Source organism: Gouania willdenowi, chromosome 18 (genome assembly GCF_900634775.1).
Source record: "Gouania willdenowi chromosome 18, fGouWil2.1, whole genome shotgun sequence".
NCBI classification, from domain to species: Eukaryota; Metazoa; Chordata; class Actinopteri; order Blenniiformes; family Gobiesocidae; genus Gouania; species Gouania willdenowi.
The window spans coordinates 10,634,937-10,656,703 of record NC_041061.1 but is presented as its reverse complement, the minus strand read 5'-3'; the positions used below and the strand labels follow the sequence as shown (position 1 = coordinate 10,656,703).

The 21,767-nt window shown below is 37.1% G+C and overlaps 1 protein-coding gene across 1 annotated transcript in view; it reads right to left on the bottom strand.

Moving 5' to 3' along the window:
• Positions 1-21,767, bottom strand: part of arap2 (ArfGAP with RhoGAP domain, ankyrin repeat and PH domain 2) — a 168,139-nt gene that overhangs the window by 17,802 nt on the left and 128,570 nt on the right. Inside the window, exons 23-29 of the mRNA XM_028475240.1 lie at positions 16,654-16,801; positions 12,782-12,859; positions 7,068-7,142; positions 6,389-6,506; positions 3,246-3,374; positions 2,563-2,696; positions 430-512 (exon numbers count right to left, since the gene is read on the bottom strand). Of these exons, the coding sequence (XP_028331041.1) occupies positions 430-512; positions 2,563-2,696; positions 3,246-3,374; positions 6,389-6,506; positions 7,068-7,142; positions 12,782-12,859; positions 16,654-16,801 (765 nt within the window). The remainder of the gene's footprint in view (positions 1-429; positions 513-2,562; positions 2,697-3,245; positions 3,375-6,388; positions 6,507-7,067; positions 7,143-12,781; positions 12,860-16,653; positions 16,802-21,767) is intronic.

Below are 21,767 nucleotides of genomic sequence, written 5' to 3'. Positions count from 1 at the left end.
AACAGAGCAACAAGCAAACATATATTTTCTGTGCAACTGTCATGCTTGTAACTTGAATAAGTAATAAACTCAGAGTTATTTAACATTAAGGAGTAGTTACATTTATTTTACCTTACATTCGGTTACATTTCGTTACATTTATAAGTTACATCTGGCCCTTTGAGGGCAGCCATTATGCTGATGTGGCCCTCGGTGAAAATGAGTTTGACACCCCTGGTTTAGAACATCTTAAACCTCCTTAATGTGAGAAATAAATACATTATTTACCACCTTGTTCTTGCTTATGGGCTCATTATATATGAAGGAAGAGATTAGGACAGCTTGTTCAACCATGCAATGGATTAAATTCCACTGAAATAGTCAGTTTTACTTTACTTTCGTTTATATCGGGTGGATATTATATATATTTCTAGGGTGAGCTGTGCTTACCTGTTTGGAGGTTTAAGTTTTTTCTTCAAACCCATGTAACACTTGACAAACTTCAGCAGGATGGATTTCTCAGGCTTGGTGCTCTGCAAGGAAACAAGGATAAAAAACATTTAAAATCTTTTAAAAAGGATGGGTGACATAAAGTGCGTAGAAGTTGGTTCTACCTTAAGGTACGAGACACAGAAAACCATATACAGAGTCATTATGTTCAGGTTTCATTTATTCAGATGACTTTTTTTCAGGACAATTTACTTTGATCTCCTGACATGTTTCGACTGTCAACTGTCAGTCTTCCTCAGAGGTATCTGCTGATTGCTTTGATGTGTCTTTGTGAGTTCTTTCTGGGCGTGGCCAACTTAACAGTTCCTGTCAGGCCGGCCACGCCCCCTGTTGCCCGAGACCAGCGTTGTTGGACTGGGACAACGGAACAATAATTGGGACAGAAGGAAACAAACACAAACGCCATCAAGATCAGGAGGCGGAGCTTCAACATCAACAGGGGTGATGGAACATTTTTATTCTCCCACACATGGGAACTGCTCAACAAAACACCAACGTTGTCCAAACAAAACCATGACATCTCGAGACGGCGACAATTTAGATATATAAATTAATTTAAATAAATAAAAACACAAACATGCCAGTAGAGGGCAGTGGATTTAGACCTTTTTCTTTTCTCCTTACACTATGGACTGTATTCAAAATGGCATACTAACGTATGACTCATACCAAGTCTGACATCAAAAGTAGTATGTAGTGCGTTCACATTAGACAGTATGAAAAGAATCAAACACTCCCTTTTCAAAACAAAAGCATCTCTTCCTGTCTTCCTTTGTTTTTTAACTCTTTTGTAAAAAGGGCTCTTGTTTTGAAGTTAAGAGAAAATTTTGTCAGTAGCACAATGGAGGGTCTCCAAAATTTGCTAAAAATGCAAGTTTTTTGGATGAAATGAGCACATGTTGATATTCTACTTGGTCACTTTCTCGCTTAAAATGTTTTCAGAACTTTCAAAGGTGGAGAATCAACAGAGATATTTAGCCTCAGTGTGATTCAGGTTTTTGTCGTTGTCGGTTCGAGATGCATCTTGGGAAACTTAGAAGTATGCTTTAGTGTGAATGCTCATCATCCTAATCACACATAGTATATAGTAGACAGTATATACTCATTGAGTTTGTAGTGTATAGTACGGCGTATACCATTTCAAACACAGTCTTCCTCTGATAAATATTGTTATTTAACAGCTGCGCTAGCTAACAGCTGATTTTGTGAACCATCACTGGTCCCTGGACCCCAGTTTGAGAAAGGCTTAATTCCAAATTGATCCTCTGACAAATGGATCTGAAGCCTCAGACTTTAACTAACAAAGTAAAAGAGAACAAAGCCAACAAACTCTTAAGTGCGAGCTTATCCGTGAACACCTACACACCACAACCCATGACCCAGTTCTTTATCCGTCCAACATCATTTCCACTAAATACAGACGTTGCAGTAATTACAGAGGCCTCGAAATATCAATTAAGTTTCCTTTGTATTTCTGCAGTAATTAGTGACATTCTTCCGCACCCTCATACTCGGAGACGCTCTGGATAAACACACGCCACACGCAGAAACGCACAAACCCAAGCCGTATTTACTCCTCCTCCTCCTCCCCGCCTGCCTGCCTACCTATAGTACCTGCCTACCTACCTACCTACCTACAGTACCTACCTACCTACCTACCTACCTACCTACCTACCTACCTACCTACCGACCTACCGACCTACCGACCTACCTACACATTCCCCGCCCGACTGTCTGAATTACTGCTCCTCCATCAATTATTAACACTTCCTCACACTCCTTTACCAATTCTATGTTTCAACTGTGGAAATGTGCGGAGAAGAAAAGCCCTCCTGGGAACTGAAGCACACACTGTAATTTTCATGTTTTTTTTTAATAAGTTTAAAGTCTGCTGTCAGTGAGCCTCATTTTCCTTTTTAACTTGAATATATGGAGATCTGAGATCAATAAGACAAGCTGTGGTTATGTCGCCCCCATTTTCTTCAGAAATAGCCCAACAAATAGAAATCCCTTGCGATACTTTGCCGAAAAGGTACCAAAGTCATATCAGGCCTGGGACCAAAGTGGACTTACTTTAATATCTCGGTAAAGCAGGAGCTTCTCTGCGTGGAGAACAACGTACTTGTCCTGAAACTTGTGTCCTGACAGCCGTTTGGAGGAGCCGTCGCTAAACTTCAGAAAGGCTCCATTGATGAACTGCTTCTGGTCTGCGGTAACACATCAAATGTGACATTGTTATTCAACAGCACATTAAAGAGTGTTTTCTGTTCTTTTCTATTCAGGGAAAAATATAACAGTTCATATATGTTCTACATTAGCTCAGTTTCACTTTATTTTCAAACATTTAGCAACAAGCTAGAACATTTATTAATGTGGAAAAATGTACTTCTTCATTTTTATCTTTTCTCAATTTCAACAATTGAAATGTAATGACAGAAAGTTTATTGTCCTCCTAGTCTGACAACACTAGAAAACACTAGAAATGCATCCGTTTACGGGACTCTACATCCCACAATGCAATATGCAAAAATATCAGTAGAGATTAAAACTTTAAAGCAGCATTTGCGACCTTTTCCCTTTCTTTTTGGAGTAAATGTTTGATTCACTGATCTATGAGGCACACACTATCATCTAATAAAACATAATGATGATAGCAGCTTTACATTATGGCTGCTGACATATTTCCATATCCAAATGGTTTTATCAGCTTGGTAAGGTCCAAAAACATAATGACTTTTTTCACACTAGATTTGTACCTTTCAGATCATCCAGTCTTCGAGCCGCAGTGAACTTCTTGATAACCAGAAAAGCAGAGCTCGGGTTGTCTAAGGTACTCCACTCCAGCACCTGCTCAAGGATCTTTTCGCTGTTGTGCAATGGTCTTTCTATTAGAAAACAAGACAATAAATGGACTCAGGACTATAATAATTAAAGAAACCATTGACAAAGTCATGAATTCAAGATTTTAAATGCTGCTGCGGTTGCTGTCAATGTTATTACCGATTCATAGCAGCACGTTTAGCTGTTTTTAATCACTTTACACCCATCCTATGGACTTTGCTCATCCTTTCCAACAAACAATGACCTATTGTCTTCAATAGGAGTGTTTATCTTTAGCTTCTCTCCAAAAAAAAAAGGCTAATTAATGCACTTTATGGTTTTGGTGGGAAAACCCGTCACGCTACCAACCACCTTCTAAAAACAACAACAACAAAAAACACATTGTTTACTGTTTTCTACCTGTGAAAATGTGCTGAACCCTGAGTAAATATGTTCAATATTCAACACGCCATCAATTTTTTTTATTTTTTTTATTTCCAGGAGGACGTTGTGTCCTCTGTAACTTCATGAAAAGAAAAACAAACATGAAAGCGAGGTGTAAACTCACACTGAACCACAGTGAAGTGCATCGCAACCGCAGGCAAAGTAGCTTCATGACCGAGCACAGCTTTTGACTCGCACTCGCTTGGAAGCTACGGCGAAGAAACGCTCGGAAGCGGCGCCATCGGTGCATAATGATGCATAAATAGGATGGGTGAGATCGCTGGGTTGATCATGCAGACAAGATGAAAGTAATTTCTGACATATGTCGTCAGGGATTCATAATTCATGTGCATACCATCAAAGTGACTAAACGCCGCCACGTACGCAGACACGGATTAATCAGAGAGGGAACGTCATTTGCAAATAACAAGGCCCCCCCCCCTAATGAAAGGACGGACGCGTACGAGGAGATGTGACACTAAGTGGCAACACAACAGAAGACTTTGGCGTGAATAACAAGAGTGATGAAAAATGGCATCATCGCTGCTTTTCTTAGGCCATTCGTTGGTTGGCAACAGGTTGAAGTAACTTTTCTGTTCCGCAAACAACTGATGTATTTTTAATCGAACAAGACAAATTCTCACCTAGAAATTTCACACACAAAAAAGTAGAAGTAAAGCACTTTGCTTTTGTTCATTAAAAACAAAAAGACTGTTTAATATCTTTAAATGGATTGTGTGCAGCGGCAATTAGTGGAGGCTTATTGTGTAACAATTCTCTGAGGTAAAAACGTGAATCATGGGGCTTTTTTTTCCTTCCAAACAGCACAGTTGAATGTTAATTAAACACGCGACAGTCGAGAGCTGCAGCTCTAATTTAACTAAAAAAAAAGGATGTAAGTACATTGGCTTCACCGCAATCAGACGGCAGGAAGTGACTGCAATTAGTTGTGTGTAGAAGTTTGGTACAAATGCAACAAGCAGTGATGTCGTGGGTTGTTTATGGAAATGTGCCAATACATCAGTTCCAAACACCTGCAACAGAATGGTTTTCTTCATGTTAAAGCTGCTGGAAACAAACAAAAATATAAAAGATAAAAGACAAAGTTTAGGCCTCATAGATTAATCAAAGATGTTTTGCTCTAAAAAAAAAAAGAAAGATGTAAAGTTGCGTTCACATCAAAAGTGACTTTAGTGACTCCAGGGACTCTGGCGACGAGATTACATTGAAAATCAATGTAAATGACACGACGTCAAGCGACTTCCCTTTAAGCGCTGCGACTCACGCAATTCCGGCGACTCAATCGTGCGATCTGAGAGGCTGGAAGTCAATCCAATTGGCAATGAGCTGTTCTCTACGTCACTTCCCCAGTGACGGGGGAAGATGCAAAAAGCGTGACTATTTTCAAGCAACTCATCACGGGCGCACACATTCTTTAAGCAAATAGTCTCTAAAGTCGCCTTCGGTGCAAATGGACCTTAAAAGGTTGAAATTGATGCTCGAACACAAGAAATCACGGAAAGAATGAAGTACCAACACTTCTATGCAACCGTCTACAGCAGTGCTTCTCAAAGTGTGTGGCGCGCCCCCTATTGGGAAATGAAGGAATGACAGGTGGGGCAAGACAAACAGGAGGAAACTTTCAATTTCATGCCAATCTACTTAAAGTCCTAGTGGCATTAAAAAACAAGTCAATTATATTAGAAAATAGAGAACCCAACGATCATTTTGTTATGACATGTATGGTCAACTGTTTGCTGTATAAGGTATAAGAGAAAAATGAAAATAAAGCCAACATTTTTAACATTATTGGGCAAATAGTTAGGCAGTGGCTATCTGTACGGTTGCCGTATCAATATACCGACATTCTATCCGTAAGCAGCTTAGTTCACGTAATAGATCAGTCATTTGTCAGTTTAGGTCATGTGACTAAGACTAAACCTTACCCTAAACCTAACAATAACGCTAACCCTAATCCTAAAAATTATTGCGATATAGGGTTATTACCTAACCCTAACCCCAAACTTAACCCTAACCCTACGCTATGTACGTGTACTTCGGTAACCGTGGGGGTTGTACGTACGGCAACTGTAAAAATAGATACTTTCTAATTGACATGTGACCAAGAACAAAATGTAACGTGGGAATAAAGTGCAAAAATAATAATATAAGTAGGCATGTACTTCACATCGTCATAGCTGACTTAAAAAATATATTTCCTTTTTGTTTTCTTAAACTTTCCTGTATTTTTGACAATTACACTTTCACCTACACTTAATTAGTTTAATTCAGTTTTTGAGTTAGAATTTATTTAAAACATTTTCGAGCAGAAATTTCAACGTTTTAGATATTTTTTTCAGCTACCAGTAAATAGTCTTTGATTTATTGATCTATTAAGCCTGCACTTTGTGTTCATCAGAATATTATTATTATTTTTTAGCTCCAGTAGCATGAAGTTATATTTATTGCTGGTCTCTGACCCACGGTTCTGCAGACTGGACCACGACCTTATAGCAACCGAGCCATCACATAAATGCAAGTTAGATAATGGGTCTAAAATTGAATAATAACACTTTGTTACTCGTAATTAGCATCACAAATGTCTTTGGAGTCATTTATAGAAACTTTTTCATACCGAGCTCTCCATTTTCAATAACTTCAAATGTGGTCCAGAAGTCCTCGGTATTAAAGGCGATGTTCCTCATCTTTAGCGTCGTTTCTGCGAGCTCTACGGGCCGCATGCTGGGAGACACCTGATGTAACATGCAACAACATGAATCAAATTACTCAAATGAAGCAAACCATCTTTAATCAATACTTAACTTACCTTTTTTTAATGAATGTTTTCCTTGCAGTCATGTAGGTGCTCCAAGCATGTCTACAACATACTAAACTAAAACCAAACCTTTCTCCCTTTTCTACCTCGGTTGAAGACGCTAACCTTCCTTCCCCAAACGCAATTACTCACACAATTAAATCAGACGTTTCTTTGATTGGCTGGCTTTTGATTTATTTTGGTGGCAGTAATCCCATCGGGTTAAACTACGAATGTCACAGCACGGTTCTTATCAACCTTCCACACCTCCCCTTTCTACCAACCCTCCTCCTGTTTTCTGCTGCTCTAGCCGCCCTTCAGCCCATTCTCCATCACTACACACTCTCTTATTTCACCTGACGACAAGGGCCTGAGGGTGGAAAAGGCTGTGTACGCGCACACACACACACACACACACACACACACACACACACAATACTGAGCGTGTGGAAGGTGGCGATAGGCACATTAACCCACACACACACATCCACACACTAACCTTGATTAAACAGCATGTCTCTGGCTCTTTCTTCTCCAGGTACACCTCAAAGATCAAGTCACCAGCCGGAGAGAACTGAAAAGAGAACAAGAACAATAGGATTTATTCCTTTTGTCGACGAAAATAACAATGAAATACTGTATGTTAGTAAACGACTTTATTTTCTATAAAGAGCATGAGAAAATGACTACCTAAAAATAGATGGATTTTTTTTTTTTCATAGACGAGACAGGACTTGGGTTGAATTACTTGTGTGACAGGGTGCAGCATAGCATTAAAAAGCTAGATGTTGACGTACACTTAGGGTGACCATATGTCTGGTTTTACCCGGACATGTCCTCTTTTCATGTCTATTACGAACTGTCTGGAGATATTTTACAAATTATTGAAAGTGTCCAAGTTTCCCAGGGACCTTGAACGCCTCTCGGGCAACACGTCAATTTAAAAGACTGCAACACCACTAATAATTGCTCTATCTGAGAAATTCCACCTGTTTCTGAAAGCTAAGTAGTTGCTCGATGGTAATTTCACTCACACGTAACAGAATCATTAAAGATTACGCTTTGTTTTGATGAAATTGTCACACACGACGAAAAGAGAAAGAGGAGCAAAGTCCAAGAGAAAGAGAGAGATTACAAGAGACCAAATGACGGTGGATTTAAGATGGTATATATGAGATTTTTCAAGGACAGATTGTGAAAGTGCATAATAAAGGTGAGTGACTTGAGTCACCACTGATTACAGAGTCTTTGTTATAACGAGAGAAATACATTTTTAAACCTTGAGGACAGTAACAACTCATTTCATTTGTATTTTGCCAATACAAGGTAGATTCAAGAAAATGTTGAGTACTTTGAGTATGCCGAGGTCAACCCAAGTGTCGTGGTTGTTGGAAATCAAAATATGGTCACCCTAGTGCCCATATTTATTTATTGGTGCGACCCAAAGGGTTAGCTTAGCGGCTAGCCTCTGCTCTCGGGCGTCAACCACATCCGCATGACCAAAGTCAATGAAAGGCTGGAGCTCATAGATCGGTCCAAATCATTTAGATTTGTGTTTGGGAATTTGAGTATTTTAACAAACAGAAACAAGTGGATCAGACGACAGTGCGTTAACATCGAAACCGCTGTAATCGGGTATGTTGCCATGGTAACACATCAGCGTTGTGAGCTGCCCTTTATAAAGAAAATGAGCCCTGAAGTTCATTTTCTTTCTGACAAAACACCTTAAAGTTGAATGAAACTTACTACGAACACAACCTTTTACTGGTGAATTAAAAAAAATATATTATTATTTCAAAAATGTGTCTGATAATGACTGATAAGTTTCCTTCAAAATGTAAATTAATGTTAAACAACGTCAGCTGGAATTGTTAAAGATGTAGGCCTACTTTATTTTAGCGTTGTAATTATACGTATGCATTTCTTTCATGATTATTGTTTATATTGTTTAGTTTGAGAATCCTTTATTAACAATATTAACACTTTATAAAGTGTTACAAAATGACTTTATTTTACTGATTACTTTTGCATAACTTTCAGATAGACATATACAATTTACTAAAAAGCATATATTCTTTGTCGACTAAAACAAAACTATAAAACTATTGAGCATAAAATTTACTAAAACTTCACTAAAACCATTGCAATTTTGACTAAATTTAAAATCCAAAAATCTAAAATTTTAGCTTTTAGATGTAGTCTCCCATTTCTGCTACAGTGTTATACAAACCGCAACTGGAGAAATGTTACACGCATTATTTCAGGACGTGTGAAAACCAAAGGTCTTTATAGGAGCCGGGGCTGCTAATTGGATGCTAACCCGGCTAAATGAAGACTGTCTCTGTGAAGCAGAGGCACGTAAAAAGTGTTTTACCTCCACCTGAGGTGAAATCCTACCCTCAGGCGTTAACTTCGAACATCAGTTTAAAAATGGCACCAAAAAAAAAAAAAAAAAATCATGTGAAAATCTGTTAAACAGAGGAAAACCAAGTCGGGAAAGAAAACCCAGAGGAGAAGGAAATGGTTTGCACCATTTTGATTACAAAAACATCATGGGTCAAATTATTGTTTGTACTGTCTAGTTTACACCTTTAAAGATAATAGATGTTTTATAAAATGTCTGCACAAACTGCAACAACTCGTCACCTCTTACAGTTCTAGGCCTGCTTGCCAAATCCAGCCTACGTACCGTCTTTTCTAGAGTATAAGTCGCTATTTATTATGTTTATGTAATTGAGGAGGTGACTTATACTGCAGGGATTCCATCGTTCGCCCTCTATCAACTAATATGAGCCTCTGTTGCAGCTAGAGGAGGTTAATATATAGCTGATAATAACTTCTTATAATAGCTGGAAACGTGGCAAAAGCCAAGAATACAGTTTGTTTCTCCAAAACCAACCTATAAGTGCAACATATAATCCTGAAATATGGTAGATTCATATGGTAAATTGTAAGAAAAAAAATAAAATCCATATAACACTTAAGACATTGATATTTATATTTTATTTACAAAAATGTGGACTAAGCAAAACATTGTTTTGAAGAGTAAGAATGATGAAGAATGCAGAACTCTAGAAGCCCATTTATCACTCACATGTTAGGATTTTAAATCTTTAAATGACCCATGTTAAGCTCAATCAACTTTTCTGTACATTAAATATGATAAAGTGTTATTAGGGCTTCATACACATGTTCCAAAGTGATTTTTTCATTGATTCCCTCAATCGTTAGTTAGAGGGTGATTTGCTCCTTTCTTACTGCAGGGTGAGCACAAACACCTCGCTCCAATTTGATGACGCGTTCCCACTTTGATGACGAATTTGACGCGGCACTGAGCTGGAGAAGCCACGCCTCCAGGAAGCTCTCTGCCATGATTGACATGTAAACAGACACGCCCAAGAAGGTGAGTATTTCAGCGTCCTTCGTGCAGTGCTATGTATGTATTTTCTACAGTCTATGTATGTAGTGGCAAACGCCCCGCCCCCCACGCTCTGTCTCATGTTTATAAAGCAGCATGAGCTTGGCTACGGAGTGGGTGGGAGGAGGGCGGGGCCGTCCTCTGGCCCCCCGTCTATAGACACGCCCACTCATGAATCAGCCTGTTTGTGTAGAGTTGCTCAGAAAGTGACTTTTCAGAGGCTGAAACTCTGGAAAACAGGCGAGTTTGAGAAAATATCAAATACTATGTTTTTGGGGTTCTTAGAACAAATGGCGAAGGGTGAAATATAGCATGACATGAGACCTCTAAGACTGTTCGTTTTAACGTCCGTGCATGAATATGGTTGGTTCTGCTCCTGAAACGATGCACGTCACATTTGAATGTGCACGTCATCACAGAACAAGTCTGCCGTAAAATGGTCTTTGCATATAACTGTGGCAGTGTTCGAAATGGCACAATGCGTACTCTACACTACAAACTCTGAGCATATACTGTCTACTATATACTATTAGTATAATTAGGATAATGAGCGTTCCCGCTCAAGTATGCTTCCAAGTTTCCCAAGATGCATTTCGGTCCTACAACGACAAAAACCTGAATCACACTGAGGCTAAACATCTCTGTTGATTCTCCACCTTTGAAAGTTCTAAAAACATTTGTAGAATATCAACATGTGCTCATTTGATCCAGAAACCTGGCGTATACATCTTTTGTGTCGTACATTTCAGAGATATTCGGAGACCTGGCATTGTGCTACTGACAAAACTTTTGGTTAACTTCAAAACAAGAGCCCTATTTACAAAAACGTTAGAAACTACAGGAAGACAAGAAGAGATGCTTTTGTTTTGAAAGGGGGATGTTTGATTTTTAGCTTGAAGTACGTTCCGCTCGCAATGCATCATGGGGCGCTTCGTGTGCCTCCCAAAAATGTTGCAATATAGTATACATCTGGGTATCTTTTCATACTATCTAATGTGAACACACTAAATACTACATACAAACTTGGCCCCTAAACTATTCGCTAGCGACTGGTGCCTAGCGGCCAATATTTCAGCATCTTTTATGAGCATACATTTTATGCTTTGGTTTTTGACTTTCATTTTCTTTTCTTTTTTTTCTCGCAATTTTTTTAACTTTGATTTTCAACACGTAAAAACTCGCCTAAAACACCACAGTTGTGTGGTTTTTCCTCTTTCAATTTGCAGATCCACACGGAAGACGATTTGATTTAAACTTTTGCCAAATGCATAAAGAAAGGATTTTGAGCTTCCTTCTGACATTCAGTTTAAATGTTTCTGTACTCTCTCTCTCTCTCTCTCTCTCTCTCAATAGTGCAAATCCACTGCACTCCTTCCCTGCGAGTGTCTGAGCTGTAATCCTCTCCACATCAAATTAGAGAATGGGATTCTTCAGGTGTGAAGAAGATCTGAGTGACAATGTTGAAAATGATTCGGGTCATTTTTTTTTTTTTTTTTTTTTCCCAGAGATATGAAAGGTCATAGGTGAGGCTTATAAAACTGTTAATCTGACTCTTTCTGAAGGGTCTGTGTTCCGTCGACTATCTAGGAAATTACATTTTCCTTGTCATTTTAATGTGAAGGTGAACGGAGGTCCATTAGTGTCTCGAGCTGAGAGGGAGGGAACACCTCTGACTGTCTTGGCCCTTAAATGACACTGAAATTACAGTCATTCAAACCAAACGCAGCAAATGTAGGCTTTTGTCAAAATGTCAAACGCAGATATGCAAAGTGCTCAGTAACTCCCTCTTCCTCCTCATGCTTGACTAATGAAATAAAAAACCCTACGACGCTTAAAATATTTCCATGAAACAATCATTTTTGGAGTATTAATGGTGAGAAGGAGTAAAATTGTATATTTGAAGCCTGTAAATGAATATATTTAAAGTGCTACTATCTATATAATAGGTGTGGACGTGTATACACCTCATTATAAAAGTGATTTACTCACCTTCTACGTCATCCAGACGTCCCCTTTCATCTGAACTTTCAACCAAAAAACCAGAAACTCACATTATTCTTGAATTTAAGTGCAAACCAAAGACCCAGCAAAGACTTGACAATACATATTTTATATATTTAATGGTTATTTAAAACAGTTGTGGGCAGACTTTCCGATGCCGCGGACAACCTAGTTTCTATGGACCAGGAAGTGGGTAGGAGAGTCAAGTGAAAAGTTATAATTTTTCAAAATAAAGTCCAAAACTTTAAAAGTGGATTAGGGCCAATTTCGATGGAAAAAATAATTTTGGATAAATCAAGAATAAAGTCGAAATGTCGAGATAAAAGTAGAAATTTTGAGAATACACCTAAAATAAATTATTGCAATAAATTTCAGAAGTTTGCTATAAAAGTCAAATCTACAGAATGAGAAAATAATTTCAGGCAAATCAAGATAAAGTCAAAATGTCAAGAATAAAGTCGAAAAGACGAGATTAAAGTCGAAATTTTCAAAAATGAACACAAAATACAATCTCGTGATAAAAGTCAAAGGTTTGCTAATGAAGTCAAATCTACAGAAGCTGATCAGGACCAATTCCCCATATGACAATAAACAGCAGATCGTGGCTGTTGGGTTTAGTAACAAAAAGGATTCTCTCTCTTTTAGCTGAAAAACACGGAGTTGTAATCTCTTTAAGGATTTTGAAAAGATATTACCAAAAACGTAATCTGTTCAGAAGGAAAAACCAGTGAAGTTTGGAAGAGGTGGAGCATTCAGTCCGTCTGTAGCTACTGAGGCGCTGTATGGAAACTCACCGTTGTGTCCTTCTTTTCGTTCCAGCGAGTGATGAAGCCCGTCTCTCTCTCCATTTGTTGGACTTGGTCTTTGTTGACCTGAAAAGACCAGAAACAAACTCACGATTGCACAAGAAATAGCCAAGAATGAACTGTAGGTCCGTCAGTCTGCACCAGGGCGGCTGTGGCTACAATAGTAGCTTACCACCAAGAGGTTTGGAGTGAAAGAATAATCGCATAATTCTGTAAAGCGACTTTTAGTGTCCAAAAAAGCGCTACACGAAATTTATGTTGTACAAAATGTCTTTGGAGTCATTTGAATAATTTTTCTTTTATTTCTGTGTTTTTCAAGGTTATTTCTTTTGTAGGCACTGATACTATGGAGGACCAAACCTGCCAAAACTTAAAATTAAGTGAATAAATAAGTTGAAAGTGAAAAAAAAAGGACATTTGAAATTTAAATACAAATAAATATAAGTGGGGAAAAATACAAAAGTTAAAATATAAATACATAATTAAATGCATGTACAAGAAAATGCAAAATTTGAAAAATATTAACCAAAAAATAATTATTTTTTTATTTTATTTTATTTTTTTAATTATTTTACTTACTCACTTTTTTACTTTAATCATTTATTTTATACAAATAAACATATATATATATTTTTTCACTTTTATTCTTTTATTAATTTATTTTTTGGCAGATTTGGGTCGCAACAAAATATAAATGTGTATTTTCTTTTTTATTTCCACTTTTACTCATCAATTTTATAACAATATTTTATTTTATTTTTTTTTACTTTTGTATATTTATGTATTTGTATCTAATTTTCATTTTTCCTTTTTTTTGTTGTTGTTATTTTTCACATTTATTTAGTTTTGTGAGTGTGACCATACGTCTTTTCACGTCCATCCGAATTTTAAAACCTCACAAAAATGTCCAGGTTTTCCATGGATGCATGTTCATTTATAAGACAATAAATCTGCCAATATTTGCTCTATTGGAGAACCAATTTCTATTTGAAGCCAGTATCATGTCATTACAGACGTTAAAAACATGTGATGGAATCATTAAAGATGACGCTTTGTTTTGACGAGATGCTCAGCAGAAAGAAGAGAAAGACAAAACTCCAAAATAGATTGAAAGAGACCAAATACATATATATATATATATATATATATATCATTTAAATGGAAAAATGTTTAGTAGGAAGACCATCCTGGATGATAAAACCTCCATGGAGGTTCAAAGAGGGGTTTGAAACTTAGAATGTAGGAAGTTAAGGGTAAAATAAGTTTCATTTCTGGATTAATTAACAATATGTTGTTCTGCTTTTCGTGTACGTCAATTTTTATGCTTTTTAAACCTTATGGACACTAACAAGTTATTTATCTAATATATTGTCTTTTGTCATTACAAGGTAGATTCAAGAAAACCTCGAGTCATCCTAATGTACATAGAACAAGAAGACAGTCATCAACATCATAACTCACAACCTTTTCTTAAATGTCCTAAATCTAAGAACTTAGATCTATACCTAATAAAATATTATCACATCAAAATATAAAATTACTAACAATCATAAACTGTTTCTGAGAAAAGCTGTCCCCCTTTGAAGAAAAAAGGGCAATAACTCGGGAAAAAAATAATTGCGTGCTTCTCATTTTCGAACTCCGTCAAGGTATTGATACCCTGAAGCCATACGCCGAATTTGGTTATCCTATCTTAAACGGTTTCTAAGAAAAGCTGTCCCCTTTGAGGATACCTTGAACAGAGTCCAAAAAAAGGAACAAGGGTAATAACTCTGGGGAAAATAATTGCGCGCTTCTCATTTTCAAACCCCATCAATGTACTGATACCCTGAAGCCACAGACCAAATTTGGTTATCGTATCTTGAACGGTTTCTGAGTACGCACGGGCAAACGGATCCAATCAGCATTTGCATATTACATTATATTTATGTTGTGACTTCTCTTATTCCATGCCAATAGAAAGACTATGGTGAAATAGTTCAAATCAGATGCTTTTAGTGGTTAGTTACGTGTCATCCATAACATTACGACGTTATTCCTAACAGATTATGGAGAAATGGGGCTTTGATAATGCCAGGTTGAGTATCACTTTAAAGTTTCACAACTTGCTCGAAAGAGTAATCAAGCAATTTCCGATACATTTAAAAGTGTTGTTTTCTTCCCGAAGCTGTGTCAGAAATGACTTATTTAAAACATTATTGTCATTTGGAGAGAATAATCTAATTTGCGAAAGTTATAGGAATGGCGGAGAGAGCCAAGAGAGGGAAGAAACTCCACATCAACACCTCCGTCGTGTGTGTGTTGAGACCTGATAATGGACCCTGTCTTCCACATCCAGCCACACAACTGCCACCTAATGAGCGAGACGTCTTGTTTTATGTCACAGTGACTGTATTCGCTGCTTTTGGGCTCGCGACTGTTTGTGGCTGCTGGTTATTCGTCATGCAAATGGCGACGTTCCTAAAAAGATAGATGCACGCGTTCCGCCGTTAATTAGCAGTTATTTAGTGCCATGTGCTCCAGACGCCGGGGGAACTTTTCAAAGAGTTACATTCATCACTTTTGGTTCATTTTTAAGTAAAGGCTGTTTGTTGGCATTCTGGCTCCTCTCATGGCTGCAGCATGAAATAGTAGATAAAGTTATGTCTGCAGCCTATTTTTCATACGCACAATATACAATATAGAAGAGGAAAAGTTAACTCGAGACATAGGAAATTACCTCTGAGCCCCAGGGGGTCATTAAACTTATATTTTACACCAAGCAGCGTTGACGTTTCAATTTGATTAGTTATTTATTTTATATGTTTAGGTTTTGTTTATTCAGACAAGGTTTTTCAAGACATTTTATCCCCTGACACGTTTCGACGGTGAACTGTAAACGCCGCAACCTTCATGTGCGGGTGGCAAATGAAAAGATGAGAAAAAGATGAGAAAATAAGCTAAATAATAAGTAACAAGTAGACAATGTCCTACGATTTTGCTTGATAAGAGAAATCATTTCCATGATATTTTATCCCCTGTAATTTTAGGGGGGAAACACTTGCTAAATATTTAGCCCCAGGGCTGAATATCTCGCAAGTGTAGCAAACAAATGGAAACGTCCACTCTCGTGCTACACAATACTGCACGATTTCAGTGTGATATTTCCCTCTGTAGGGGGTAAGTAAGTAAGTAAGAAACATGTATTTGTATTGCACCTTTCACAGACAAAAAAGCCACAAAGTGCTTCACAACGCACCTTAAAGTCATAAGCACAGAAATATAATATAATTATATATATATATAATTTTTTTACATAAAGATGCAAATATGTTGTCACCTACATTTAGCTTGGAAAGGAATTTAATGCAAATTGAATACAATTTGCTGGCTGTACAGTGATGTTTGGTATGTACAGTATGTGCTTGATGTTTAAAGCTAGGGTAGGTAATTTTCTCCAGATACACTTTTTAAGTTTTTGGTTGAATCTGTCTTTATGTCCTGACAGAAATTAAGATCTCATGTGCTCTGAAAAAGGAACAAAAAAATCAATCCCTCGCACGCACCAGCCTACCCTACCTTAAAATCGAAGGCCGGGGTATCATGATTAAACATAATTATTATATAATGTGTGGCTAATGTCAGTTTTTACTCTAACATTTTAGTTTTTATTGAGTATATAGTATTTTGTTTATACAGAACATTTTCACAGTTTCTTATGAAAAATGTGATTACCTCATCATATAAACACATTTTTCTTGAGATGTGTGTGCAGTTTGTAAAGATAAAATCCAGCAATACTCTGAGTTTAAAGCACCAAAAGCACAATTTTATATATATATATATAAATAAACTAAGGACAAAGACACTTCTTTACTTACACTGAAGATTGTGATGTAGTTGTCGATCAGGTCCTGGACCACGTGTGTTTCCTGTGGGGTTTCTCCACGTGTCTGGAACAGGCAGGAGGAGAACGCGGACGCCAGCTTTTCAGTGGGCATGTGGTTAAAGTGTGAGCACTGCTGGATCCTGAATCACAGAGAAAAAAGGCCTTTATCGTGGACGCACCACACCTGTTGATCACTTCTACTTTCTATCACTCGCACCCTGTTCACAGCACACACACATGCACACAGACTCACTGAGAGGATGTATTTAACACCAGGCTGCATCTAAACATCCGTTACACTTTAACCGCCCAATCAGAATCAGAATCAGAATCAGAATCAGAATCAGAAATGTTTTATTTGCCATGTACAGTTTTGAGGACAGTACAAGGAATTTGACTTGGTGGTTGGTGCACAAAACAAGCAACAAAAAGAAATAAAAGAAATAAAAACAGAACAACAAAGCACAACCCAGCAACAATAATAATAATAATAATGATAAATATAAAGGATGAGGGATAAATAAAGGATAGATAGAGAATAAAGGATAAATAGGATAAATATAAATATAAATATATATATACAGTGCAGCAGGTATCAAGCTGGTGGAGGTGGTGATCGGGTGGGGGGGGGGGGGGGGGGTTCAGTGGGTGACTTGGGGTGTGTTCATGTGGATGGTGGCAGAGGGAAAGAAGCTGTTTTTGTGTCTGGAGGTTCTGGTCCTGATGGACCGAAACCTCCTACCAGAAGGGAGAGATTGAAACAGTTTATGACCGGGGTGGGAGGGGTCGGCCACAATCTTTCCTGCACGCCTCAAAATCCTGGAGGCGTACAGGTCCTGGAGGGAGGGCAGATTGCAGCCGATGACCTTCTCTGCAGAGTGGATGATACGCTGCAGTCTGGCCTTGTCCTTGGCCGTAGCTGCAGCGTACCAGATGGTGATGGAGGAGCAGAGGATGGACTGGATGATGGAGCTGTAGAAGTTCACCATCATCTTTGTTGGCAGACTGAACTTCTTCAGCTGCCGCAAAAAGTACATCCTCTGCTGAGCTTTTTTGATAAGGGAGCTGATGTTCAGCTCCCACTTGAGGTCCTGAGTGATGATGGTCCCCAGGAAGCAGAAGTACTCTACAGAGCTCACTGTAGAGTCTCCCAGGGTGAGGGGGGTGAGGGGGGCTGGGTTCTTCCTGAAGTCTGCTATCATCTCCACTGTCTTTAAAGCATTGAGCTCCAGGTTGTTCTGGCTGCACCAGGACACCAGCCGGTCTGTCTCAATCACAACTATGGACTGTGGATATCGTAGTTTTCCCAGTACAGTTGTCTGTATAAAATATTTAGTGTGTGTACTAGGACTGGATATCGCCAGGTACCTACGATACGTCACAATATTGTTGCCCACGATAATAATGTTATCACGATACAGCGATTCTGCGATAATTGATATATCACGGCACATTTCATCCACGATATCTGTGTCACTGAATAAATTAGTATTATCATCTTCTCTGTAAACATGGACATATATCAGTGTTGCTTTACTCACTCAGTGCCATTGACGAGATAACTCGTCATTTCAAATCCAAACGCTCAGTGCCATTGACAAGATAACTCGTCATTTGCATTTTTTCACGGGGATTACTAGAAAACACCCTGGCGGAGGTCCCTCATCAATATCTAAGGTGTGGGGTGTTGTAGTGACCAACATTGCCCTGAAGATGGCAGCAGTGCACCTTTAGATGAGAGATTAGCCGCTGATGCTACCCAGCAAAGCAGGAAGAAGCAGGAAAAAGTGAGATTATGGTGCTACAGAGTGATATTGTGAAGTATCCAGCAGCTCACAGTTCCACATACTAACACAGAACATGTGTGGACCTGAGTGGATGATGTTGTGATAATGTTGTGATCGTGAGATGAAACCATCAACTAACCGGGCCAAACGGGTCATCCCTGCGTGTCGGGAGGAAGGGGGAGGAGGAGGGGTGTGGAGGTGGGGTACAAAATACCCTTAGCCTGTGAGCCAGATAGCAAAATAATAGGTGACGTGGGAGGTAAGATTTGCGTAAAACTTGCTCTATTCAACGGCTGATTACAAAAGAACGAAACGAGCCAGAAACAAATGTTTTGTTTTTGATGAAAGTCAAGGCTTCAATTTTTCTGGTGTCAGATTTCAGATAGTCATAGTAAAAAATATTCTGTGTATCTTTAAAATCAGTCAAAATGCTCAAAAACGTCTGGCACTCAGGGGGGTAGAAAATCTGAAAATGGCTGGCACTGAATGAGTTAACAAGCAGAATTAACTTGTTTTGTGAAAACTGGAAAATGTTGCTGCATGTGAAAAATAAACATTTCAGTCAGTGTTTTATAATATAAACAAACCTGGGCACACATTTTAACTCATACTTAGCACCTTAACCTGCACATACACTTCAGTACTAATACTAATATCAATTTGTTCTTTGAAAAACTAATAATATTCAATTTGTGCTTAATACTTAACTTGTGTAAAAACGATACATTTTTTTAAAAAAAATCAATATATCGCGATATATTGTTGAATCGGTATTTTAGCACACCCCTAGTGTGGACTTTCACATTAAAGAAAACACACACCTGTTGTTTCTTTTTACAGTTGATAAACAGGCTGTAGATTTACTTAAAATGAAAAATGTACCTATTATATATTATTTTACTTATTATACTTGCACTTACTAAATGTATTATACTTATACTGACTATACTTATTAAACTTATTACACTCACTATACTTAAACTTACTAAACTTATCATACTTATAGCTACAATATTTATTATACTTATACTTACTATACCTATTATATATGTTATATTGTTATTATATATTATATTGTATTTTATTATAACTTATTAAACTTAGTAGTGACACATTAAACTGTTGTGTCTGTTTGTTGTTGTTTGTATTATTATTATTTTTCTTATCATATTTGAAGAAATGTATAGAATATATTTTTAAAAAACAAGTAAAGAGATATTTTCAGATTTTCAAAATAAAGTGTGTCCTTATTAATGAACTGTTTTTTAATTATCAGAACAGTGAACGGGATTAATCAGATATTTAACTCAAAAATGTGATAAAAAGTTCATCAAATAACATTTATTTATGTCATTTGTGATTTTTTTTTTTACAAAAACAATCTTTTAAAAAGTTAAGGGTAAAAAGGATGTTTTTTAAAGAATATTTCTTTGTTTTCATTTGAAGAAATCAGTTAAATATACTATAAATTAAAACGTAAAAACAAGGAAAGGGATTGTTGTGTCTTTCTGATTTTCAGAATAAAGCGTGCCATTATTAATAAACACCATTAATTACTTTGTAAACTGTTCATGACATTTTTTAACTGAATATTCCCTTGTGATTTAAAAAACGGTCTTCAAAAGGTCAGGGAAAAAAATTATGTTTTCTGAAGAATGTCCAAATGATTAAATATGAAAAATAATATTATGTGAAAAATAATACACTTCTTTGGCATTACCAAGTAAACAAAACATACTGAGAGCAAATAAACAAAAACTACACATTATTTCATTTCTTTAAGTATTCAAACATCCTTAAAACTACAATAAAATTATATAAATTATTCACAAGAGCACGGTTTCTTTTATACGGAACATTCTAGTTGTGCTACACTTTCTGAAGGACACCTTATTATCTCTATACTACACAGTGCTCTGAAAGTGAAAGGAGGCTGTAGAATACCAGATTAATTATGATTTTAAAACAGCATTTAAAGCCCATCAGGGACCAAAGAAGCTCATTAGGAGACTTAAAAGCCTGTTGGGCTAATCATTAGGTGACAAATAGCACCCTGAAGGCGATTCAAGGTGAAAAACCCTCATGCACAGGATCCATAAATAAAACCAGCTCCGAAACTAACAAAAGGAATTATGTGGAGAAGATACGTAGAAATAACAGCTCTGTTCTCTCCTCTTTAATATTAATGCTCCATGCTTAACACAAACAACACACACCATAATACAACGTCCCGCCTATACCATCCAACATTTTTATCAAATACTCAAAACCGTTTTCAAATGTAGGGCCTCTGATTTTCCATAAACACAGAAATCAAGGATTTACCTGAACCTGATAGTGCACAATTTTCTGGGAGAATATCCCACCTTTTTTACCATTTTTTTCCCCTGCAAGAAAGTCAAGTGAAACTTCAAAGGAAACATCAAAGGCTATGAGCAGAACTCCTCTGACAAAGACTGGCAGTTGACAGTCGAAACAAGTTGGGAGATAAAGATTTCCTGAAAAACTTTGTCTGAATAAACGAAACCTCAACTTAACATATTACTCAAAAAGAAGACAAAATGAATCTCACTGGAACTATTACATGGAAGTCAAGTGAAACTTCAAAGGAACAATCAAAGGCGATCAGCAGAACTGTAACTGCAACTGACAGTCGAAAAATGTCGAATGAAAATTTCCTGAAAAACCTTAAAATAACATATTTTTCCCATTCAACAGGTGGTTATTGTCATAAATAAAACAAAATCTTACACTCAACAAACTTTGCCAGATTTCAGCATATAATTAGAATTAGATGTTTAAAGATTTAATGTTGTCAGTAAATTTGAGATGATTTGAATGAAAACTATTCAAGATAAATTAATTCTCATTTAAAAGTTTAGCCTGATGGTGGCGCTAACGAACAGGTCAAGGTTTCATTATCAATGGGTTATTTATTTATGTATTCAACAAATAAACAAAATGTCTGACACAAAAAATTGGTCAACGATTTTCTGAAAATTGTTTTCTGGAGGCGAATATCCCTAGGGTCATATTGACCCCAAAGGTAAAATGTGTTTGTAATATTTGAGATTAAAAGAAGGGGATTAATTTAATTAATCCCTATCAAGCATTTTTAGCATGTGTGATTTTTGGATGTCTAATGTCACTGATTACGTCACATTAGGGAAAGCAATTAAAACGAAAATAGAAAAAAGCTGAAACAGAATTTAGAAAAATTAAGAATAAAAAAACCAATAACCTACTACTGCAAAAGCTTTTGCGTTTTAAAAATCATTAGTATATATATATGAAATCAGATAAAATCTGAATATAAAGT